Source organism: Alosa sapidissima, chromosome 2 (assembly GCF_018492685.1).
Source record: "Alosa sapidissima isolate fAloSap1 chromosome 2, fAloSap1.pri, whole genome shotgun sequence".
NCBI lineage: Eukaryota > Metazoa > Chordata > Actinopteri > Clupeiformes > Clupeidae > Alosa > Alosa sapidissima.
The window spans coordinates 17,333,810-17,358,696 of NC_055958.1; the positions used below are offsets into that span (position 1 = coordinate 17,333,810).

At 42.6% G+C, this 24,887-nt stretch overlaps 2 protein-coding genes across 3 annotated transcripts in view; one reads left to right on the plus strand and one right to left on the minus strand.

Annotated features, from left to right (window-relative positions):
* Positions 1–7,040: 7,040 nt before the first annotated feature.
* LOC121685014 (glucose-6-phosphatase 2-like) lies at positions 7,041–8,648 on the plus strand. Its single transcript, XM_042065246.1, has 5 exons — positions 7,041–7,258; positions 7,420–7,529; positions 7,689–7,794; positions 7,903–8,024; positions 8,137–8,648. The coding sequence occupies exons 1-5, from the start codon at positions 7,041–7,043 to the stop codon at positions 8,646–8,648; spliced, it is 1,068 nt and encodes a 355-aa protein (XP_041921180.1).
* Positions 8,649–10,966: 2,318 nt separating this feature from the next.
* The window catches only part of abcb11a (ATP-binding cassette, sub-family B (MDR/TAP), member 11a), a 28,799-nt gene continuing 14,878 nt past the window's right edge, over positions 10,967–24,887 (minus strand). Inside the window, exons 2-28 of one of the 2 annotated variants that reach the window (XM_042065191.1) lie at positions 23,263–23,389; positions 21,707–21,719; positions 21,540–21,594; positions 20,997–21,238; positions 20,781–20,865; positions 20,507–20,640; positions 20,117–20,288; positions 19,722–19,846; positions 19,414–19,588; positions 19,135–19,248; positions 18,893–19,003; positions 18,678–18,803; positions 18,361–18,564; positions 18,027–18,197; positions 17,609–17,804; positions 17,435–17,510; positions 17,076–17,184; positions 16,826–16,993; positions 16,490–16,594; positions 16,157–16,318; positions 15,740–15,943; positions 14,909–15,150; positions 14,620–14,776; positions 13,660–13,857; positions 13,048–13,254; positions 12,689–12,835; positions 10,967–11,911 (exon numbers count right to left, since the gene is read on the minus strand). In XM_042065191.1, coding sequence (XP_041921125.1) covers positions 11,711–11,911; positions 12,689–12,835; positions 13,048–13,254; positions 13,660–13,857; positions 14,620–14,776; positions 14,909–15,150; positions 15,740–15,943; positions 16,157–16,318; positions 16,490–16,594; positions 16,826–16,993; positions 17,076–17,184; positions 17,435–17,510; positions 17,609–17,804; positions 18,027–18,197; positions 18,361–18,564; positions 18,678–18,803; positions 18,893–19,003; positions 19,135–19,248; positions 19,414–19,588; positions 19,722–19,846; positions 20,117–20,288; positions 20,507–20,640; positions 20,781–20,865; positions 20,997–21,238; positions 21,540–21,594; positions 21,707–21,711 — 3,891 coding nt within the window. In that variant the 5' untranslated portion in view covers positions 21,712–21,719; positions 23,263–23,389 and the 3' untranslated portion in view covers positions 10,967–11,710. Of the gene's footprint in view, positions 11,912–12,688; positions 12,836–13,043; positions 13,255–13,659; positions 13,858–14,619; positions 14,777–14,908; positions 15,151–15,739; positions 15,944–16,156; positions 16,319–16,489; positions 16,595–16,825; positions 16,994–17,075; positions 17,185–17,434; positions 17,511–17,608; positions 17,805–18,026; positions 18,198–18,360; positions 18,565–18,677; positions 18,804–18,892; positions 19,004–19,134; positions 19,249–19,413; positions 19,589–19,721; positions 19,847–20,116; positions 20,289–20,506; positions 20,641–20,780; positions 20,866–20,996; positions 21,239–21,539; positions 21,595–21,706; positions 21,720–23,262; positions 23,423–24,887 lie in introns of those variants that run through there. The other variant, XM_042065199.1, reaches the window with a different exon arrangement.

The following is a 24,887-nucleotide window of genomic DNA, read 5'->3' on the forward strand; positions in this document are numbered from 1 at the left end:
CACTAATTAAATACAAAATCTTTGCATTACCCTTAAATATGCATATATTTTCAACTGAAGCACTGAAAGTGATGTAGGCCTAATTGGTTTGCACCAAACAGCAGCACCAAAAAATTACTGAAGTCTATGTGTAAAGAGTTAAATTACCCAGATTGTCGTAGACATTAATGCAATTTATACCAGTGTCTTCCAGTAGCCTATCGTATAGGTATTATGGTATAATGGTTTAAAGGTATAATGGCTTGTGCATGAATATGACTTGACGTTTTGTAGCCTACATTTCCGTCAGTCTACAGTCTTTTAGCCCATCTTTACCATGATAATCCTTCCAAGATAGAACCCTTTCGACGCTCTACTTTGAGAGACCAACCACCACTCATGCCATCGATGTTGAATTTTGGGCGTCTGACGGACACTGACAAATCTGACCAATAATTAACGTCGATTTGACTCTTTTGCTGTCCAGGTTTGCAAATCATCCTTTAAGTTGCGCTATTTGTTATTATAATCACAACATGGCTTTACTATGTTATCATTACCATATTATTACATTATCGCAATGAATAAGTCATCATAATCATCATCGTCAGCATGGCATGTCACACATAGCCTACCTGCTCCACCACTGAGTTCTTATCATGTAGCCTCAAATAGGCTCGCACTCTCCACCACCTGCTTACTGTCCCTCTGCTCTGTAGGCTATGCTTGCTTATCTCCTCGTTCAAACGCAACAAACTTCAACATGTTGCTGACATATGCTAGCCTACTTGCAATATTGTATTTTTGAAGCTTCTAATTTGGTGTTAGTTTTGCACAATTGTAGTGTATCGTGTAGTGTAGTGTATCGTGTAGGCAACTTCGTGTATCGTGTAGGCAACTTCGATTAACTTTTGATGCGCTCACAGAATCCTGGCTCTGAGACAAAATGTGAGGGGTGGGGCCTGACAAGAGTTGTTATTGGATCAGTCCAGTGTCAATATGGTAATGTAACCAATGGGCCGCTGATTGTCCTTCCTTTGGGCCGATCGTTGGCCAAAATAATTATGTTATATAGCCTATTCTATCGGCCCAAAAGGTGTGTCGGCCCACCGGGAAAATGCCTGGTATGCCAGATGGCACCCATGGTGGCCGGGAATAGTAGCACGTCAAGGACTGCTGTATAGACACTGGCGAGCTCCCGATAGACAATCTGACATTTTCCAGTGCTGGTTCCTGCTGGATTACGAGCCTGTGTACTGGAACATGTACATGGGGCAGTGGGGGCGGCTCATTTCGGCATTGCAAAGACTCTTTTTCGGCTGAGAAGCCACTTTTATTGGCCGGGATGCAGGCAGGACGTTGAACTGCATGTTCACTGCTGTGACGCCTGCACAGCAAAGAACGCCCCACGCGACGCTCGCACGCTTGCAGCAATACGCAGTCGGGGCTCCCATGGAGTGGGTAGCTGTCGATTTCATTGGCCCACTGCCAGTCACAGAGCGGGGAAATCGCTACGTGCTCGTAGCCATGGACTATTTCACTAAGTGGCCAGAGGCGTATGCAGTGCCAGATCAGAGCGCCCAGACGACAGCGGACAGACTGGTCACTGAGATGTTCTGCCGGTTTGGGGCACCGGAAGAGCTCCACAGCGACCAAGGGCGGAATTTCGAGGCGGAGGTGTTCGCTGAGGTTTGCCAGCGCATGGGCATCCGGAAAACGAGAACGACACCTCTGCATCCACAAAGCGACGGGCTAGTGGAACGGTTTAATCGGACGCTGGCAGTCCAGCTGGCCATACTGGCCGACAGCCAACAAAAGGACTGGGACTTACACTTGCCCCTGGTGCTCTGGGCATATTGCACAGCGGTGCAAGAGTCAACGAAATGCACACCGGCAGCTCTGATGTTCGGGCGAGAGCTACGCACGCCGGTGGACTTGGTGTTCGGTTCGCCCCCAGAAGCGGAGATTGGAGGTAAGCCAGGGATGGAATACTACAAGCAGCTACGCGAGAGACTGAAGGGAGTACACAAGTTGGCCCGGCAGGCTATGGGTGAAGCTGGAATACGTCAAAAGTTGTCACAGCCAGGAGTTCCAGACCGGCGATAAAGTTTGGGTGTACTGCCCGGAGAGAAAGAAAGGCATTTCCCCGAAACTCACTAGCCAGTGGGTCGGCCCGTGCAATGTCTTAGAAAAGCTGTCTGACGTGGTCTATCTGGTGAGAATGATTAAGTGCCGGAGAGTTGTGGCTCTCCACTGTGATCGACGGGCTCCGTACTGGCCCCTGGCCTCAGCTGAGGGCCGTGGAGACTTGGACACTGACTCTGTGGAACTTGATGACAATGGAGCTGTGGCTCTAACAACGGTCACCGTGCAGCCTTCACAGGAGGTCACCGCCGCGACAGCGGGGCGCCCACAACGCCAGTGTCACGTCCCAGCCAGGCTCAAGGACTGCGTAGGGTAAGACTTGAATCAAGGGGACATGGACTAAGTCTCGGGGGGCTGTGTAATAAACTGAGCCTAGCTGGCTTATGACTGTGAAACTCCCATGATGCTGTGTGATGTGTTTATGTTGAAGTTGAAACATGCAATGTTGGGAATGTTAATGCATCAAATCAGTTGTGTGTGTTTACAGCTAGTTACAATGTTCAGAACCAGGTTTGGCTGGTGTGTGTTTTAGATACAGCCTAAAGTAGAGGTTTAGTACTGGGGCATAAGGGCCGGGTCTGGCCCGGCATTATTGTTCGTGTGTTAAAGTGTGTTAAAGAAGAATTCCGGTGTGATATTGACCTAAAGTGTGTTGAAACATGATACCGAGTGTGAACATATGTCTCATAGCCCATCTCGGCTTGTCCCCTGCACTCCAAAATCTGGCGCTAGTTAGCCGATGCTACCAACAGCTTTTTCAATGGTGAAATGAAACTTTTAGCCTAGTTTATTTTTTTCTCAGTCCGCGGTCCTATACAATTCAATCAGACGTGTGAAGCACCGGGCATCACTTAATTTCGCGGCTACGTGGACCAGTAGGTTAATTGTTGAGGCGGCCCATAGTTTGAGAAAAGCTGCAGATAATAGACAGAGAAAGCATAATGCTCTGAGAACAGTAGCCAAGGGCCTTTCTGCAGAAACAACAGTGCCTTGGTGCGCGCACCCCTGCTTTCACTTATTGACTCCCTGCATTTCTGCATTGTGACAAAAACTGTCAGTCAGACAGTGAATTTTGGTTTACTAAATTAGCATAATGCGGTAACAATTATCATTTCAATTCTACCTGAAATCTGCTCACTGCAGACGTTATAATGCAGACCCAAGCAGCAGCACAGCCTTGAAAGATGCACACTTTGAATTTGATCAGAGCGGCTCTGGGCCCACTTCCCCGATAATGACGGAGACACGCTCTTAAGAGGGTTTTCTACGATTCATCTTACGATCGTTCGTTTGGTTTTTCCGACTGTTTCCCGAACATGCTCGTAGCGTGAACGCGCATGCACTGCTCTTAAGATGCTCTTAAGGGGAGCTGTCCACGTTAATAGTTCTGAAATATCCTCTGATTTGACGGTGATGTCAGGTGACTGCACGTCACAGCTATAGGCCTACCATTTAAACTTCGGATCTACACATTAATTCACATCAATACGAAAATAGAAACACTTTGACATCTGCATGTAAGCATCCCAAGTAGGTTATATACCACACAGAGACATAAATAATTGTAATTATTTTAAGATTAGATTGTTGCACCATGCAATAATTTTTCGCGGTGCCACTTAAGAACACGTTTGAAGATAAGAAAGAAGTCGAGTAAGAAAGAGAGGAAATGTGTAGGCTTAGATTTTGATGCAGTAGGCTACAGACTAAACCACATGTTGCTTTCTCTGCTTTTTACCTCATAGGCCTAATAAAATATTCACTTAGCAAAGATAATGTCAAACTATTCTGGCAACGTCTCGTTTCATAACTTGATTGCATTTTTGTCAGCTTTTCATCACATTATTATGACCATTAAATGTAGGCTATTTTGCACGCTAAAATCTGATTCATCACAGGTAAACACAATAAAGAATGGGAACGTAAGTTGGATTATGTATTCTAAGTTGTAATTCCTCTGTATGTCCTGTTGGTGACCTCAGTGAGAAGTACTGTTAAGACGCTCTTAGCCGGTAACGAGTAGGCCTACTCTGGAGCACTCGTAGATCTACGAGTGTTTTCACGACGCTCTTAAGCTACGATGGTTTCGGGAAACAGTCGGCAAATCTTAAAACGTTCGTAAGAGGGACTTTACGATGCTCTTAGGCTTAAGATGCTTTCGGGGAAGTGGGCCCTGGTTCTTCACTGGCTTACTTGATGTGATTGGCTGGATAACCGTTCAATCAAATCAACAGACCTATTTGTGTCTCTCTGTGTATGCGTTATGGTAGATACGGTTCCAACTCTTTACGGGAGCGATTATTTCCATATTTTACTTTCATTTTAATCTGACAAAAAGTGTGGGGGATAGAATCGTGTTCCAGCAAAAGTGTGTACGTTATAACACCCACATCCCCCACACTTGCTACGCGCCTGACTATGCATTTGATTTAAATGTTCAGGCTGCCAGTCGAGGCAAAAGCCAAATGTCCAACAACAGTTGCAGACTGTATGCCTGCTCGAACCACAATAGGCTACTCGAGGGATGTGCGCTTCTATCGGAAGTTTAACTTGCATTGGCTTCTAGGGTTGCCACCTGTGTCTGACAAAAATCCTGGACATTTTGACCATCCAATCGACCTTTTTGTTTGTAAGCAACGGCGCCTTTCGCACATCTAACCCAAGATAAAAACCGTCATTCTAAGCGACAATTGAATAGCTAAAATTAGTAAGAATGGCAATTTCTAGTTATTTGTTTAGTTAATTGCTTTATTTAATAGCAGACCTTTATTATTTTGTTATATTTTCAACAGTTTTTAGTTGTGGACACCTGGGGGCAGTATTGAGAAAAAAGGGGGAATACATAATTAGGTTCTGCTTTTTTGCTTATGTGGAATAAAAACAAATAATGTCAGTGTCCAGGATTTTTATTTTTATTTTCCTGGACAGACCATGAAAATCCTGGACAATCAGGAAAATTCTGGACAGGTGGCAACCCTATTGGCTTCATTTCGTCTGCCTGCAAATGTAGCCTAGGCTTAACAAGCTGCAAATTCACACTGGGTGCAGCAAAAATCCCAGCTATTCACACGTTTCCTACATACCATGTCTACTTAATTAATAGTCATTTTCGTTGGATAGCCTATTGTGTAATAGGCCTACAACCTGTCCAAATATAGTACTTAGGGATCATTATTTGTGAAGCCTAAAGTGACACAATATTGATTCGCATGGTTTATTATCACATATGAACATCACATTAAATAACCTAGGACTTCAGAGACAGGGCAAACTTTACCACCATTCCCAAAATGTTATCCCAACCAATTCAATTAATTTGCGCTTATAACGAGGTGAAGCGCGTTCCCGAACAACTTCTTTTCCTCTGAGGGAATGTCCAATCTTTATCAACGACATACCGTTGTACCCTACGTTGTCTCCGTCTGTAACGTGGAATCTAATAGGCTAATTCTAGCTGGTGCCGGAAACGAACACTCATGAAACGCCATTTTCGTAAAGATGGCTGCGGTCAATGCTTTTTTGGCTGAAGTAGCTAGCCTAGCATGGGCCATTGAAATTAATGGAGGCGGGACTTAGTCACTCTCTCCAGTTATATACTGTATAATACCTCCATGGTTGTTACAATACATTGCCCTCTATTCTGTATAGGAGAATCTAGTGTAAAGCATGTTGTCCTATATTGTCCAGGGAAAACAGATTAAACACCCTAAACTATTATATCTTCTAAAAGCATATACCCTACATGAGATATAATACCAGTTAAGGCATGTCTTATCTTCCTCCATGCCATGCAATCCTGTATTGCATTTGCTTTTACTGTAAAACGCATTGATTTTAATATATGGCTGTAAAAGGTATAACATTCCAAACTTTTCAATGTTAACATTTAAAATCATATTCTTGTTTAATTTGTCCATCATTTGATCTCAAATTCACACCTGTAGGCTGAATAGTAATTGAGATATAGCCGTTCTAACCTCTTGACTGCCATTTTGGTGGCCATCTTGAAAATGACCCCTTTCCCAAGGTCAGATTATACTAGATTTAGCCAAACAACAGTACCAGAATCCATAAAAACCTTTTGTATCAATTTTTTCACGTTGGACCCTATATTGATCCGCCTAATGTGGGGATAACACGAGCTTATTTCATATTTGGTTAGAAGGATACTCTAAGTAAGGTAAATATGTTTTAGATTCTAAAGGACTCTCTAAAAGAAATGACTCTGTAAGTAGTCTTGCATCATTGTGCTTGCAAGAGATGCTCTTAGTCTTCACAGTCATCAAAATCATTAAACTTTGCTCAGTCTCTAGTGCTTGATTGATGCATTTTTATAATTTTTACATAGGCCTATGTAAGGTCTTATAGTCTATAGTGAAAATTATTTATATAAGGCAGAGTACCATTCATCCCATCCCAGCCCATAGTATGTATCCCATCTTAGTGAGGAAGTTGTATTAGAGAAATATTCTATAATTGGTATGTTTTTTTTTTTTTTTCATTTACAAAAGGCAGACCATTCACTTAGCTATAAAAAAAACTAAGTACAACACATGAGGCGTGTAAACTTGTTGTTCGGCAAAGGACAGACTTTCTGTTTGGACATAGAGTCCCAAGCTGGAAGGAGAGGGCTAATATTTAACCAATAAAAGGTTTTGTGGAAAAACTAATGTCCACACAATGATCATGTAGACAGGTGGATGTACTTTGCCTCAAAATGCTGAGTTTCATCTAATGTGATGCCCCCCCCCCACCCTTCCACCTCACGTATGTCAAACAGTTAAATAAACCTGCCATGCTGCTGCCAAGTATAAAATCACTCCTGCCATGGTAAAGACAGGCAACACTTGGCGTGACCATCCATGGGGCAGCGTCTGTGAGCAGGGGGGAGGCGTGTGAGCGTGTGCTAGCCTCCGATGGACTTCATCCACAGCAGTGGGGTGCAGGTCATCCAGCACCTCCAAAGCAACTACAAAGACTACCATGACTTCCTCAACTTCATGTCGTCCGTCGGCGATCCACGGAACATCTTCTCGCTTTATTTCCCACTTTGGTTCCAGCTCAGTCAGATTGTTGGGACTAAGATGATCTGGGTGGCAGTCATTGGTGACTGGCTCAACCTCATTTTCAAATGGTATGTGTTTTCTCCAAAAATACTCTTAAACTTAACAGTCTTTAATGAAGGGAAATGTGTAGGTAGAGATGGTACTGTTTAAAAGAATTGATATTCACTTTTTACATATCCTTTTCTGTTATAAACACTGTGTTATTAATTAAACAGCTGTTTAATTTCAGGATTTTGTTCGGACATCGGCCATACTGGTGGGTGCAGGAAACCCATTTCTATCAGAACCATTCTCTACCTCAGCTCGAACAGTTCCACATCACCTGTGAAACAGGACCAGGTAGTTAGACACACCAAATACTGCAACAGGTCTTACCCTTCCACGTGACTTGCTGAACTGCAACATGAGGGCTTGAATTTCCCCTTGGGGATCAATAAAGTATCTATCTATCTATCAATCTATCTATCTATCTAACATTGCAACATCTTTGTTTTGCAGGTAGCCCCTCTGGCCATGCTATGGGTTCATCGTGTGTGTGGTATGTAATGATCACTTCTGCAGTCAATTTCACAAGACCCCATAGTGACACAACCTGCCAAGAATCGCAGAGGTACGTGCATCCATTATACTATTCATGTTACCTTTTACCATAGGATAAAAAGATAGAGTTCCAACAGTGAAGTATATTTTTTCTTTTTTTTCAAATGCATAGATTTCGCCTGGTGTGGTCATTCCTCTGGATTGCATTCTGGGTCATTCAGATTAGTGTCTGTGTCTCGAGAGTATTCATTGCCACTCATTTCCCCCATCAGGTCATACTTGGGGTTTTAGCAGGTACTCTAAAACGGTCACAATCACATCAAAAAATGTGTGCTATAAAACAAATGACTTGGGAAATGAACTGTGTTCCACTGCTCTTATGTGGTGATGTGCTTTCTCCTATCAGGCATGCTCGTGGCAGAGGCGTTCGAGCACATCCCCTCCATCCACACAGCCAGTTTCAAGGTCTACCTCCAGACCAGCCTCTTCCTCTTCTCCTTCGCCCTCAGCTTCTACTTCCTGCTCAAGCTGATCCACATCGACCTGCTCTGGTCCATCTCCAAGGCCAAGAAGTGGTGCGTCAACCCTGAGTGGATCCACCTGGACACCACACCGTTTGCCGGGCTGGTGCGCAACCTGGGTGCCCTCTTCGGCCTCGGCCTGGCCATCAACTCACAGATGTTCCTGAAGAGCTGTAAGGGCAAGAACAGCTACAAGACGCGCTTCAAGCTGACCTGCGTGGCCGCCACGCTCACCACGCTGCAGCTCTACGACCTCATAAAGGTCCCCACACACACGGAGGTCCTCTTCTACACGCTGTCCTTCTGCAAGAGTGCGGTGGTGCCACTCAGCGTGGTCGCCCTTATCCCGTACTGTGTCCACCTCTTGATCGGGGACTCAGAGAAGAGATTGGACTAGGCTGGGTTAGGTGTAAATATGCTGGATGTTCAAGAGTATGAAGTCATTGTCTCATCTTGTGTTTGATTTTTTTCCCCAAAGAGTTTTTTTTGGTCAAGGAATCAGATGTTGAGATGATACACTCCATGTTGTCATACAGAGGTTGTGTACCATTTTATTGGAGTTGTTTACATATACGTTAGTCTAAGCCTTTGTTTTGTAATGAAAATAAAATGTTAACAGTAATAAGTTTCATTGTTTTATGTATTATATGTGTATGCAGAACCTATTATGGATTAGTGCTTTAGAAAAAGCACCAAGTATTTTGTAAATATTCCTGAAATGTATGATATTCTTATAAAGTTGTCTGTGTATATGAATATATATATATATATATATATATATATATATATATATATATATATATATATATATATATATATATACCAAATAAAAATCCTTGTTCAGAAGAGGCATAATTAAAGGCCTAATTAGTAAAGAATAAAGCCATTACTGAATTACTGAGTAAAAAGAAATGGATTTGTAGTAAGATTCTTACCTGCAAACACATCAGCTGCATGAAACACTTATGTATGGTGATATTTTGGAAAGAAAAAGCAATGAAAAGCATAATAGTTCTGTTATTCTTCTTCTTAACTTCCGTTTAGCCTTTCAGAGTACTTATAATAAGATGCAATTTAAATATGCAAATAAAAAAAACAGCAACCTTGTAAACACAAATAGAGTGACAATAGAGCGATCTATAGACATAACACAATTTTACCAGCACACCTTACTTGCATGTGGTCATTACATGAGTCTGTTTGGGTGTCAGAACAGCTGCTGATTAGGCTAATTTATAAACAGCAATCACACAAAACAATGGTGTAAGATAAAGTTGATGAAACTAGACAATGCTGTATCATTTCTCATTATTCTCATTTTTAATTTTATCATCACATTACTGTACATTATGCAGTCTATGCAAAATTTTGTTCATTTGCTTACATGCTTTTGAATGATATAAGCCCCTAGAGAATTATTGTTCTGGTAAGATGGCTAATTTCCATTATAAATGCCTCCATTTGATGGCATATGGCCAGAGCAGATCATGCTTTGTTTTTCTCACCCTGAAAGCAGGATCCATTAGTTATGTAATCTGTCTAAATAAATTTGGTAGGCAACCATGAATGAGATAAAATGCAGATTATATAAGAACACTCACAGTGCACTTCCACAGGTAAATGTACAGTCATCAGCCATCACTAGGAAACCACAGGAGGTCCTGTTAGACACGCTCTAAGTTCTCGCCACTTTGTTGTCCCCACCGCACTGGCTTAACCTTCAGGAGGACCTTAGTAAGAGCCACAGCGTTTCCATAAGTAACACTGAAAGTCTAGATATGTTTCACAAGATGAAAGCACGTGGCATGGCAACAGATGGTGTGAGGCAGTCAGGTCCACAGTACAGTATATACAGTACAGCTTGTGGTATATCAAGGTCTTCAGCAGTGTTGAGGTGGTGCAATTACAGTTTTTCTCAGTCGCTTTTGGTGCTTTTCTCACACCACTATTAACATTTGCACAGCAGTTAGTGCATTTCTCAAAACAATTAGTGCAAACTGCAAAACCTAGTGGATAACCTGCAAAAGCACGTCAGTTGCTCAAAATGGATAGTCCATTCCTCAAAAGCAAGTATTTATGTCAATGAAACTGCCAGTGTCATCAAAATGAGAAGTCTTCACACCATCGTTTATGAACAAGATAGTAAATGGCTTTGTCATGTTTTCATTATGGCAGTTTATTCTCTCAGTGTTTTTCCATGCAAAAAAAGAACTCGGTGACAGAACTCGGTGAGAACTCGGGTCAGAGAGAACTCGGTGAACTCGGAGAACTCGGTGACACTGCCTGAACATGCTCAAGACAGCACTATACAGTACTTGTACAGTCATTTGAAAACTACAGTATAGTTAGAAATTGCTGTAGTTAGGAGAGTAAGTGAGTACAAGACACTGAATATGTACGTTTCACATTTGTACTGTATATGCTCTTTGCAATTCTACAGCATTAGAATTTGATAACTAGTTCACCAATTTTGTATGTAATGACTCAAACAATGAAATGAAGACTATTAGTTTTATTGGGAACGACTATTCAGCATCCATAAGTATAGTTCATTTTGACTGACATGACAAAGCAACTGATACATGTCCAAAAGCATTTGCAATTTGTTCAGAGGAAGGAGAAATTGCTACTATGATGTGCACAAATGACTAAACGTTGTGGAGGTTGAACTAATAGTTATGAGAATTTTAATTCTGATCTGAGAAAAGCACCAAAGCGACTGAGAAAAACTGTAATGTAAATATCAGCTGTACAAAAGAAAACATTCTCAATGTGGCATGCTTTTTATAAACATACAACATATCTGTTTCCTGACTTATCCAACACATTTCTGCTATAATGCCTTATTAAAAACAGTATGTCTTCATTTTGTTGAGCAAAGATTTTTTATGAGGCCCTGCACTAACAATTATTAAATTTGTATTATTTGACAAAACAATTTTACCATCACACAAATGACAACTATGCATTGCAAACATCCATTCAACAACCATTACTTTTCAAAAACATGCTGTTTTTGCTCGCACAGGTATTACCTATTACATACTTATTATGTAAGTGCATGCTTTGTGTAGAGCACTCTCTAGTGGATGAGATGGTGCTATCATGACAACCCTAAAATGAGGTAAAACTCAGATCCAAAGGTTATTGTCTAGGCCTACAGTGAAGTTAATAGTAATGAAATCTATATGGCAAAGTCCTTTATAAGTACTAGAAGGCCGATGATCTGTAGTACTGATTTACTACTACTACTACTACTACTACTACTACTACTGAGTAAAATAAAATGTACAAAGCACATCTGATTCAGAGAATATAAATACATTATTCTAATAAATACTTCAACTATGTCTTCAGTCTACCCAAATGAAAAAATATACAGTATACAGCAGCTTTATAAACTCATTGCAGTGATGGCAAATGATACCGTTTTGAAAACAAATGCAATCCTCAGGTGTCTTAGCTGATGGGTGCTCCAGTGGTGACTAGTTTGTAGTATGCAGCCTTTTTGGCCATCAGCTCGTTGTGCGTGCCTTTCTCAATGACCAGCCCCTGGGACATGACGGCGATGATGTCCGCCGACTGGATGGTGGACAGCCTGTGGGCGATGACGATGCAGGTCCGGCCTCGCCTGGCCACATCTAGCGCAGCCTGCACCGTCTGTGGGAGGAAGACGAAGAGACCTCTGTCAAAATCTCTCAGGAGAGCAAAGAGTTGCACTCGTACTTACTATTCAGGAGATGTGGGAGTTAGAGGAGGAGATTTTAGAGTAGGAAGAGGACAGCATATATAGGGCTTGTATTTTGATATTCTATGGTGTAAGTTGCTTTGGGTGAAACATGGAAGTAGGGCATTTCAAGAGAGGAAGAACAGAATATGACAGCAGTGCATTATTTGTACTTGTTTGCTCATAACAAGTGATAACATCAAATAACACTCTGATATACCCGTGCAGAAAACTGATAATGACCATGCCAATGACGGCCCCCACGAGGTCTCATTCCAACAAATCCGGCCCACTACCTAATATGAGTTTGACACCCCTGTGCTAAGTGGACATAAGCATAAGCATAAACAGAGAGAATACGGAATGTATGTCTTGGAAACTATTGTGCAATGTGAGAATAAGTCTTTGATAAAGATACAGGGGAAAGCTTGAGCTGAATAATGGCAAAATGCCTCAAGTTTATGAGGCCCTGCTGGAAAGGTACCACTCACTTCACCTTAAGGAATATTCAGACACACTGGTTTAGAAGCTCAGGCACAACTCAGCAAGTATTCACCTGTCCGGACATACCTGTCTGTATATAGCTGTCTTTACATACCTGTCTGTACATACCTGTCTGTACATACCTGTCTTTACATACCTGTGAGTGCATGTGTGTGTGTGTGTGTGTGTGTGTGTGTGTGTGCATGTTAGTATATGCTGAACTGTACCTTCTCACTCTCTGTGTCTAGGGCAGAGGTGGCCTCATCCAGCAGCAGGATCTTGGGTTTCCTGACAATGGCTCTGGCGATGGCGATCCGCTGTTTCTGTCCGCGGCTCAGCTGGGAGCCATGGGCCCCAACCTGGGTCTCATATTTCTGTATGAGGGACACAGTCATAACCGTCATCCAGTAAAACACTGACACTCTGAAGGACTATGACTTTGGCTGGACAAGTTCTTAAAAGGCATGTGTCTTTCTTGAGGCTGTCAGTCTCTTTGTGATCATACAATTCCATGTAAAACTCAAAACCTCCTTTGAAGGTCTAATCTGTGAAGTGTATCCATAACGGTTTGATCTGTGCGACTCACTTTTGGCAGTGTCATCACATAATCGTGGAGAAAAGCCTTTTTGGCCGCGTCCACGATCTCCTCCATGCTGACGGCACGCGCGTTGTCTCCATAGGCGATGTTCTCTGCAATGCTGCAGTCGAATAGAACGGGCTCCTGGGACACGATGCCAATCTGAGCCCTCAGGAAAGGCACACAGATCCCACACGACGGCTGCCCATCTATGAGCTGGAAATAAGACAATGGCCAGCAGATTACTTGTGTGTGAAAAGTATATGCACAGATGTGTCACAGAGAGCAAACTGAGAAGTCAATTCATCAGGGTGAGGACAAGAAGTGTAATGTGGATTTCCATTTTGTTTTGAAACACTATTTCTCTGATTTAGTCATTTTTTTGTAGTGGTGTGTCCTTTTTAATGCTCCAAAACTCAAAATACCACTTAACACAGCTTTTCTTTGAGGTGTGCCTGCAGAAGAGCAGAACCATTTAAAACTATGTAAATATTATGCCTGCCCAGGGCGTTAGGTGATCAAAGCACCAAGAACTGTTTGAAAAACTCACGACAATGAGTAGCACAGCAATAATGTAATTTGCTTATCTGAAACATGAGACAAAGGGAGTTCATGTCGTACCACTTTTCCCTCATCAGGGTCGTAGAATCTCTGCAGCAGCTGCACGCTGGTGCTCTTCCCACAGCCGCTGCTGCCCACGAAGGCCAGCGTCTCGCCGGGCTTGACCGACACCTCCAGCCCCCTCAGCACCTGAACGTCCGGCCGGCTCGGGTATGTAAACCTGCAGTCCACAAACTCCACTTTTCCTTTGAAATTATCCTGCCATGTAGAGAAAGGTGGATTATGGACTCATATCTTAAACTTGTTATACTTTATGCCATTTATTTTGTAGGTGGGGGGGGGGGGCCTTTCATAATCCTGCTTCTTTGAGAATGTTCATCCAGGGAGGGGCGCTGTGGCGCAACATGCTACAGCAGCACCATGTACGGTTTCAAGTGCCCATGGGGACCCAGGTTAAAATCCGACCTGCGGTCATTTCCTGATCCCACCCCAGCTCTCTCTCCCACTTACTTCCTGTCTCCCTTCACTGTCCTATGTAAATAAAGGCAAAAGTCCCAAAAAATATGTTTTTAAAAAAAGAGAATGTTTGTCAGGGATCTTATATGTTGGAATGTGTCCCTGCGCAGGCATATTCTCATATGTGAGGTATTGAGTGAATATTTAAAAAAAAACTGAGGGGATGTTGTCTATTTTTTTTTGGGGGGGGGGGGGGGCTTTTATGCCTTTAATGCGACAGGATAGTGGAGAGTGACAGGAAGTGAGTGGGAGAGAGAGTCGGGGTGGGATCCGGAAAGGACCACGGGGCGGGAATCGAACCCGGGTTGTCGGCGTACGGTGCAGGTGCCCCATCCAGTTGCGCCACTGCTGGGGTAAGGGGGGGGATGTTGTCTATGTTGCCAGCCAGTTGCGCCACTGCTGGGGTAAGGGGGGGGGGGGGGGTGTTGTCTATGTTCCCAGCCAGTTGCGCCACTGCTGGGGTAAGGGGGGGGGGATGTTGTCTATGTTGCCTTTCTCTCTCACCCAAGTCTGTCCCTCTGCTGGGTTCGCGATGATCTTTGGGACTCTGTCAAAGAGGGTGAAGAGCTGGGCTGCGGCAATCTTTGCTTTGGCATAGTCTGGGGTGAAAGACGACGCCTTCCCCAATGCAGTTCCACAGGTCACAACTGCTGCAACGACTCTAAAAACACACACACACACACACACACACACACACACGCATATTTTGTGTCCGTATAGGTTTCAGGGTTTTCAGTGTTGAAACTGAGCACAGTCAAATGCATGACATCAGTATCTTTTGAAATAAACGAACCTGAACACCATCATGTAATGAAGCCCTTCCTGGCTGACCAGGTAGCCACCATATCTGAAGGAGGCTGCGTAAGCCATGAAGATGACACACTGGGAAAAGGCGAAGCACACACCATACACGTGGGCCTTCTTCTTGGCCGACGTGTACGGGGCCTCCAGCTGCTGCTCATACAGCTCCACAAACTGACCCTCTTTGGCCAGGCCTGCGATGGTCCTGATGTTGGCTATCGCCTCACTGGACACCTGCAAGGACACAGATTAATTCACCATCTGCAGCAAATATGAATGGAGGATAATGGATAATGGACCTTGAATTTCCCCTGGGGATCAATAAAGTATCTATCTATCTATCTATCTATCTATCTATCTATCTAATGGATAATGGATAAGCAGGAGCTTCACAAGGGGCAGTATCTTTCATATAGAGCAAACATCTCCAGGTTGGACTGATGAATCGTGGTCAAGGTTAGTTGCAAAAAAAAAAACAGGCAAATAAAAGGTAGGATGTTGTCATGTTCACATTCTTAAAGGTAAATATTATGGCAAAGGGTTGTTGATATTTGAACTCTATAGTCTATTAAATTGAACTCCTGAAGCTATGTGTTGATTGGCTGGCTCATTGGTTTATGGGTCAGTACAAGCCACTATGTTTGTTGTGCATTTACGGAGCCGGTACTGTGTGCATACACCAGAGTTTTCTAAACAGCACACATTAAACGGACAGTGAGGGGTCCATGAAAGAGCAGTACAATGAATTTGACCCAAAGTGGATGGCAATAGCAGACTGCATCTTTAAAACTAAATGCAAAACCACTTGATACTGTAAACACACCTGTCCTGCATCCTCCATGGCCTTCTTGTCTTCGTTGGCAAAGCCAGTGAGCATCTTGGCCTGGAAAAGTCCAGACAGGCCGATGAAAGGCAGGAAACAGATGACCACCAGGCTCAGCTTCCAGCTGAAGTAGAAGGCAATGATGATGGACGCGCCGATGTTGGTGAGCGAGTTCACGATCATGCCGATCTGTGACCCCGTCGCCTGCATGGACAAGACCAGACAGGTCAGAGGAGCTGGAGAAATAGTCAAATCCTTAACCGTATAGTCAAATCTCCTCATAAGTAAACAAAAGTTGAGTCACTTGATACCAAAAATCCACATGGACAAAATAACTCAATGACCCAAATGGTCTGACACATTAAAAATACGCCACAGCCACCTTTCATGGCTCACTGTCGGAGCACGTCCACTTACCCCTTGCACCATGGAGGCGTCAGTGGCCAGTCTAGTGGTCAGTGCCCCGGGGCTGTTCCTCCGGTCATCAAACCAGCCAATGTCCTGCCTCAGGATGGCTTGGAAGCCCATCTTCCTCAGCCTGCGCGTCAGCAGCTCTCCAGACTTGGCAAAGGAGTAACCCTTCCCCACAGACCACAGGACCACACATAAGCAACCTCTAAATGGTTCAAGTGCACTGGCAGTGGGCAACTGAGGACTTGAGGGTGTCTTAGTTTAGCACACCTCAGCAAAATGGTGGTTCTTAATATATATTTACATTGAATGTAGATGCATTGATAGCTGGAAACTCACCTGTAAAAACTGTGAGATGAAACTTGTCACTGCCACAATGACAAACAGCACACATATTCCATGAATTTGCTTCCTCTGTTCATCCAGGTCAGTGATGCCAAACGTCTTCACATCAACAGGACAAGACAAGATACAAGATGTTGGAACACCATGAACATTAAAAAGTGTTGCCACAGACACAGACAGTTGCTTAGGGGAAACTAAATCATAGGATATAACTACTCATATTTTCAATGAATCAATTCAAATCAATGAATCCATTCAATGAGTCAATTCAAATCAATGAGTCAATTTCTATTATACTTGGTTGTAATGAAACACCACATCATGTCTCACCCCTAGGACCTGGCTGAAGAGAAGAGCATAGATGGGGTTGACTGAGCCATTGATGCCCGCTCCGAGAGAACCCATCAGCAGGTAGGGCCACTCCGAGCGGTTGTACCTCAGGATGCGAGTTATCGGTGCCGGCTCAACATGTTGCTTTGGGTCAGTGCTCTCATCTGTCTGCAGATTCAGATGAATATGAAGCCTCACACTGGACTCATGAGTAACACTGTGTGACTGAAAACAGAGAGGCTTAGTTTACCTCGGGGATGTCAGGGTTGTCTCTGTCTTTGTCAATCCGGAGTTGACCAGATATGGCATCAGGGATATAGTCTTCTGACCGCTGAGACCGTGATCGCAAGCGCAGAGATCTTCAAAAGGCAAGGCAAGGACGTACTACATTAAATCACCGCTTCATGCACATTTAGTTGTCAAAAAGCTATTTAGTTCCTTCATAAGACCCATTCAGAAGTTTAAGAAGCAAACTACTTACTGTATAATATAATATAAACCAAACTTGTGATGTCGGTACAGTGTATCTTTATGTCATGACATATTCTAGTGAAATCGGGATTTTATAGCAAGAATTCTGTTCACTGTTTATTAGGCACAATGCATTACCTTGAACTGGTATGGCTTCCTCTACTAAGGGTTCTCTCCCTCCCAAGAGCTACCTCTGTTCTCTCACTTTCAGATGCTGAAATCACAAATTCATTACCTTAGGACAAGAAAAATATACAGATGAAACCTGCCCTCTGTTCTAAGCCCAGTGTCTGTGCTGATGCTCTAACTCACGGTTCCTCACTGTGACCGGCTCCTGTCCCTGGTTCTGCAGGGTGACCAGGGTGAAGTACACACCCTTCCTCTCCATGAGGTCGGCATGAACGCCTCGCTCCTCAGCTCGCCCGTGCTCAAAGCCGACGATCACGTCAGCGTTTCGGATGGTGGAGAGCCGATGGGCGATGGTGATGGTGGTTCTACCCATGCGGGCCTGAAAGCAACATTCAGGAGAGTGCATTGTTGGCACAGATCAAAGTGCACTAGAACACAGGAGTTCAATCATTGAAATATGAATGATATTTAATTATAATATTTAAATAATTATTTTGGTCATTGTACATTTTGTTTGCGTGGGAGATGTCCCAGATATAATGGTGGGTCAGGTGCAGCCGTAATTGAACATATGGGAATGATAATATTACACTAAACTCACCTTGTCCAGAGCCTCTTGGACCACAGCTTCACTCTCGTTGTCCAGGGCAGAAGTGGCCATGTCCAGGAGCAGGATGCGGGGGTTCCTGACCAGAGCTCTAGCGATGGCAATCCTCTGCTTCTGACCTCCACTCATCTGTCCACCACCCTCGCCCACCAGAGTCTCAAATTTCTAAATCCGCATGAACAAAATATTGCCATTTATTAACTACATGTGCTACCTTAACGGCATGTATTTCAATATGGATTCTGTCATCATTATGTTCCAATATATCTTCTATTTCAGTATTTTGTGTCCGTCTGAGGTAAGGTTAGATTCAGCACTGGTTATGTACCTGAGGGAGCTCCATGATGAAGTTATATGCATTGGCCTGTTTGGTGGCCTGGATTATGTCCTCCATGGTGACTCCAGGCCTCCCGTAGCGAATGTTATCCATGATGGTGGTGGCAAAGAGCACAGGCTCCTGCTCTACAATGCCAATCAGAGACCGCAGCCACTGGATGTTCAGAGTCCTGATATCATGGCCATCCAGGGTCACCTAAGGTGGACATGAACCAAGGGCACTTCCTTTAGCCAAATGCCTAATTCAGAATTGATGCAACAGATATCTATAACAGAGTAGATATTTATACCATGTTCTGAGGGCATTACCATTCCTTTCAGGGGGTTGTAAAATCTCTGAATGAGCTGGACTGTGGTGCTTTTTCCTGAACCACTGGGGCCGACAAAAGCTGTGGTCTCCCCTGCTTTTATCACCATGCTCAAGTCATTTAGGATCTAAATAACAGAAAAGCAGGATTGCTTTAAACACACTTTTAAAAAGGACAACTTGTAAGGGAAGTCATTTAAAAACAAACCAAACGCACCTTCACATCTGGCCGCGAGGGGTAGTTGAAGTCAACGTTGTGGAATTCGATGTCTCCTTTAACCCGCTCTAATTTGTGCCCTTCCTCCGAGAGACAATCGATCTCTGGCTCCTGAGGAGAAAAGGAGAGGTTGGGTGCCATTGTGAAGGATGGTGATTAATTATTTACAAGGGCTCATTGATTTCCTGACAGCACTGACAAAAACATCCCGCAGGGTGTGTTTCTGCGACTGCAGCTCTCACCCTGTCGATAGTGTCGAATATGTTTTTGGCTGCAGCCCGCCCTGATGCAAAAGCCTCCAGGCACGGCGATGCCAGACCCAGATTCATAGCAGCCATGAGGATGCCAAAGAACACCTGTGGAGACATGAGATACGTTGCATTATACTGGGCATATGACGCATTCCGACCAACCATGCAGTACGTGAGCGTCACTGTCTGCCGTTGCACACGTACAGCGGATTTTAAAGTTGCTCAACAAAAATGCCCAAAAGGTACAAAAACACAGTGTTTTCAACACACCTGGATGAGATCACCAGGTGATAGTTCTTTGGTGTCGATGACTAACTTGGAGCCGTACCAGAAGGCCAGGGCATAGCAGAGGAAGATTATGCACCAGAGGTAACCCTGGAACACACCGATGATGGTGCCCTTCTTCACCCCCCACGTTTGCGCCTCCTCAAGGTTCTGGTCATACCTGAGAAAACAGATGCTATCCATGATGCTTTGAGGTCAAAAGCCATGCTGACCCAACACTTCATGTTCAGACAGGAATGTTTCCGTATGTCAGGACTTGAACACAGATAGTTTAGTGTAGCTTTGCACAGCACCTCTCAGCTTCCTTCTCCTCCCCTCCAAAGGCTGCAACGGTCCTTATGGAATAGAGCACCTCGTCTGCCACAGCTCCAGCTTTGGCGTAGGCTTTCAGCTCCCTGCCTGTTAGCCTAGCTACAGCCTTCATATCAAAACACAATCAAAACCTTGCAGATACCCATCAACTCAAGCTGTTGAAATCATAATAGGGCCAACTGCTTTCAGCAGTTTCAACATGAACTGTGAGTAAGTTGTGCAGAGCCTGCCCCTGGGGCAATGATTTCTCATTTCATCTTGAGTCACTTCTGAGCATAATTGCTTTACTACATCTACTGGTCTGGGTGAGTGGTTGTGTCACTGTTGAGTCTAGCCACACTAAATAAAATTCACTGTAAATATTTCTTAATCTTACCATGGCCATTAGTCCAGCTCCCAGGCCAACGAGTGGACTCACTGAAAGGACCACAAGTGTCAGCTTCCAACCACCGATGAAACCCACGGTGAAGCCAAAGATGAAGGTAGAGATCCTCTCAATAAAGATGGACACCTGGTCTGCAATGGCATTGTTGATTTTATTTATGTCACTGGAACACAGGAAAAAAGAAAAGATTTAAAAGTTTTGAACATATTGTGAGCAATACAAAAACAATCCAGACAGATAGAATTAGCATGATTGAATGCATATCAAGATATTACAAGGCGTTTCTACATAACTGCAAGACTACAAAATGTACCCATGTATTAAAATGTACACATAATCAGTTAACCCAACCACACTGACTGAGAGTTCTGTAGAACTTACTCAGATATCCTTGTGTTTAATTCTCCTACAGAATTGCAGTCAAACCAACCGATTTCCATCCGCATGATTTTACGGAAATAAGTCTTCCTTATTCTTTGAATCTGTCTTGCAGCTGCAGAAACCCAGAGGGCAATCTGCAATCAAAGGTTAATGGGTGGATGATCTACCCTCAACAAAGACTTGTTATTCCAGAATGTACAAGGATATTATTGACCATAAATGTCTTTAGCAGAGTCAGTCATCACAGCAATGGAGTCGTTGTTTGGTTACTTACTTGAAAATAACTGACAATAAGGACGCCCACTCCAATACCAACAAAGTAATATGCAAAAAGTGTCATGTTAGATTCAATGTCCACCCTGTGTAAAAACAACGTAATTGGTTAACTGGCATTCCAAACTTAAAATGATGTGACCTAAAAATATGGTCAGCAATGTCTCATCACATCCAAAGACACAACCCACATCTGATAGTAAGACATATTACATACCCACAGAGAACAGTAGTGTTCTCAGTTGTCTGATATATAGACCCATTGACCCAGGAGATGGTATTGTTGATGCAAGTCTTGTTGGGGTCTCTCAGCACCTGCATCTCCAGCTCGTAGGACACAAACGTGTCGGTCATCATGCCATAGACCAGCAACATGAGGGGCGAAGCAGCGCCGTGGATCAGCGCACACACACCCCCCACCACCATCATCAGGGTGTCCTGCCAGGTGGCAAACCGGAACTACAAGAGACATCACTGGATTTAGACTCACTGGAATCATGTGGTAGGCCTGTAGTGTAATTATGAAGCATCTGAAGATGCAAGCCTGAATACCACAGTGCAAACAATCTTGTTGTGTTAAAAACGCTTAACATCATCCTAGAGTTTTAACGATTTGGAATAGTGATTGTACAAGTAAAGTTTGGCATAGCATATCAGCATCAAATCAAATCCCATACAGCCACAAATCCCACAGTTAGCAGAAGTCATTTGTATATGTCAGGGTGCATATGTGTTAAAAAAAAAAAAAAAAGATTGTTACCAGTTGAAAAAATCCGACTCCTAAAACTCTCTCCTCTTTCTTCTCCTTCTCTTTCCTGGAAATAAAAAATGAAGCACTGTAGTTGGTCTTGGGTGATACCATTCATTCTATATTCACAGGTTTAACATACTGTATGTTTAACATGAAAAATAATGAACTGTACATACCCCATTATGAAGCCTGTGAATGAAAGTAAAAACAGCAAAAAAAAAAACCCATCAAGTGACAAGCCAGTTTTGCATATATCATGTCAATTCAGAAGAATTGAAGAGACAATTTTGGGACTATTTGAGTTTTGCATTATTTGTGTTTATATGTTTTGGTTCAACATGACCTGCATGACCTGCTGGATGGTCCAATCATGACCCACGCTCAGTGCTGCTTGGCAGACACTTTTTTCCAGGCATTTCAGATATCCCAGGTATGTCATTGAGCTCATGCTACCATCCCTAATGAGGTCACCAAGGCCAGGAAAACAGCCCCACAACTTCACACCCCCACCACCATCATAGGTATCAGGAGGCATACGGTTCTTTCTAGCGTAGTCATCGCTCTATGTACACCAAACCCACCTTGAGTGTTTGTTGGCAAAAAGCTCAATTTCATCTGACCGTAGAACATAATTCCAGGCAAAGTCCCAAAAATGTAGCAACTACAGCCATTTACATTTGAAGTTGTATGACAAGACAGACTTTTTCCTGGTATGCCTTTTAAATAATATATTAATATGGAGGTTAATAGTTAACATAATAATAGGATAATTATTATAGATATTAAAATGAAAAAGAGTTGCATTCAGATAAATATTCAGTTTGTATTGTATCAGGATATCTTGTGGGTTCAGCCATTCACAGATGAAATAGAATTAAAATTGTATAAGATAACTGCACCTTTCAATAGTTTGTATAAAGGCTGGACACAATGTAAATTGTTATGTATTGTTAAGTATTGACTACAATCAATCAAACCTAGATGAAAAGTAACATTTGTCCTCAGAAGTTAGTTTAAAAATATATCATGTATAATTATGATTAGCCTGTGCTACTGCGAAGGCCATGCTGTTACTAGAAGTCAAATGAGGTAAACCAGTCTCTCCAGATATTCCAGCTTCAATTTGGGTTCAACATACATCGTTCTTCAATATGGAACTACACTAGAGAAATGTGACAGAACTGGAACCACACATTTTTGTTCAAACAATGAGCTGGGAGTTTGAACTATAGAACAATAACAGTTTGAACTATTGGACCATGTACAACATTACTTGTTGAGCTGCAATCTTGTAATCTGATGGCAAAATTGATTAGACTTCAGTGGTGTGAACACATCAAAAACATCAGTTAAACTATTTGAATATTCTAATTCTTCACATCAAGAAAAAAACCTTCACAATGACACTATAGTGGAATTCAAGTCTATTGAATAGTTAGACAGTAAAGTGTAATTGCATGTGCACAGGTCAGATTTAAGAATATATCATCATAATATCAATTCTGGTAGTTTCTCAAATACTGTTATAAACTGTTATATATACTGTTAACCATGTTCATGAAAGACCGTCTACAACTATCATGTGCTTATACAATCCATTATGCAATCTTGTCTCAAATAAATTTCATGAAATAAATGATAACAGCAATTATTCTCAAACTGTAAAAGGCTATAAATACACACATGCATGTTTACAAATTAATAAACATTCAGATAGAAGCACCAACTGTACCTTTAAGTCGTTCGCCTGTGGGCTTCCTTCAGGTGTTTGGTCAGTATCAGTGACAGAGCAGCTCGTCCACAGGAAACTCCAATCTCTGGACCTGTGCACTCACTCCACTATCTCCCCTTCTATTAGGCTGATAAGAGTCAATGTTACGCCTTGGCCTTGTTCAGTGTAAAAGCGGTGAAGGTGAAGGTACGCTCCCTGGAGCAGCAGTGGACGGGCTCCACCAACTAGGGGTGGTTTATGTAAAATGAATGTAGAATGTAGCCATGTGATATGTGTTATGAGTCTAACCAGATTAGATGGATAAAATGAGGCTGATGTTATCACGTTGAAATCAACTTACTCATCAGAAAATGACTGTCCTAAATGAATAAACTGAAGGCCCAGCCATATATTTTCACTGGACTGACTGGCTTATTCCTCTCAAAGCTCAGAAAAACTAAACATAAACTAAGACTTTATGGATTTTTTTAAACTTTGAATGAAATAGTTGTAATGATTTTGTGATGATTCACCTGTGAATACTGATTTATCTAAACAGTAAATACATGGGATGCTCCATATATGCTGTATCCTGACACTCTGTTTGAACAGTAATCAAATGTTCTGTATATCGCTGATTATCACTGATAATAACTAGATGTACCGCATAGCGGTACAAAATATGACAGCCGCTCAGTCCTGCACATCCGTTCCGCGAAAATAAATCACACTTCAATTTGTCTCCATATTTTACTCCATCCCCCACTCTTGAAACTTTTGTGTATGCCTGAGTGTGTGTATGCGGCTGCACAGAAAGTAGCCTACTGGTGCTGAAAAGGTGAATAGATCGTAGAATAGCCAAAGAAGATGTAGCATTGCTATAAAACCTTTAAAATCTCTAAACAATCACAAGTAGGGCAGTTCATCACAGTTCATCCATTGCAACTGGATTGATGAAAGGTCACTTACACCTGTAGGCTACATTGTATTTGGGAAAAGCAAAAGGTATCAGCATAATGTTATTTATTTATTTATTTATAAACAAAAATATCTCTGTCAGTTCCATGCCGTTTTCAACAGCTATCAAAAACAAAGGTCATTTTTGGATGGATGGATTTTTTGTGAATGTTTCTTCTTCTACATAAGATTTTAGTCATCTTTAGTTCATGTATACTTTATTGTCAATGCACAAATTAAGTAACAGTAGTCTGAAACGTTATTGTTAATGCACAAATTAAGTAATAGTAGTCTGAAACGAAATGCTGTTTTACATCTAACCAGTGGTGCAAATAACTGACATGTCCAAATGGGCCTTGATTAAATGCGTCGCTAGACTGTTCATACACATTTTAACGGGCCAAAGTTGAAGAGCTGTTGTCCGTTATTGTTCGTGCAAATATAGGCTGATTCATGTTCCCTTGCATTGTGTAACTGAGGTCCATGGCTAGTCTGGCTTTCACCAGACCGAGCTCAATCTTTTAAGAAATCAAAAAATAAATAGCGGGCAGATCAGGCTGGGTTCACCCAGCCTAGTCCATAGGCACCCGATATTGTTTAATTTTCCGATTGAGATATCCACGCTCTGGCTATTCTAAATGCAAAAATGCATCAGGGAGTTATGACAAAACTATAACTAACAAACTAGA

Excerpts from the sequence above, each read along its gene's own strand:
- LOC121685014 (XM_042065246.1), top strand. The coding sequence starts at position 7,041 with ATGGACTTCATCCACAGCAGTGGGGTGCAGGTCATCCAGCACCTCCAA. Across the intron at positions 7,259-7,419 it reads CTCAACCTCATTTTCAAATG|GATTTTGTTCGGACATCGGC; the intron begins GTATGTGTTTTC and ends GTTTAATTTCAG. Across the intron at positions 8,025-8,136 it reads CATACTTGGGGTTTTAGCAG|GCATGCTCGTGGCAGAGGCG; the intron begins GTACTCTAAAAC and ends TTCTCCTATCAG.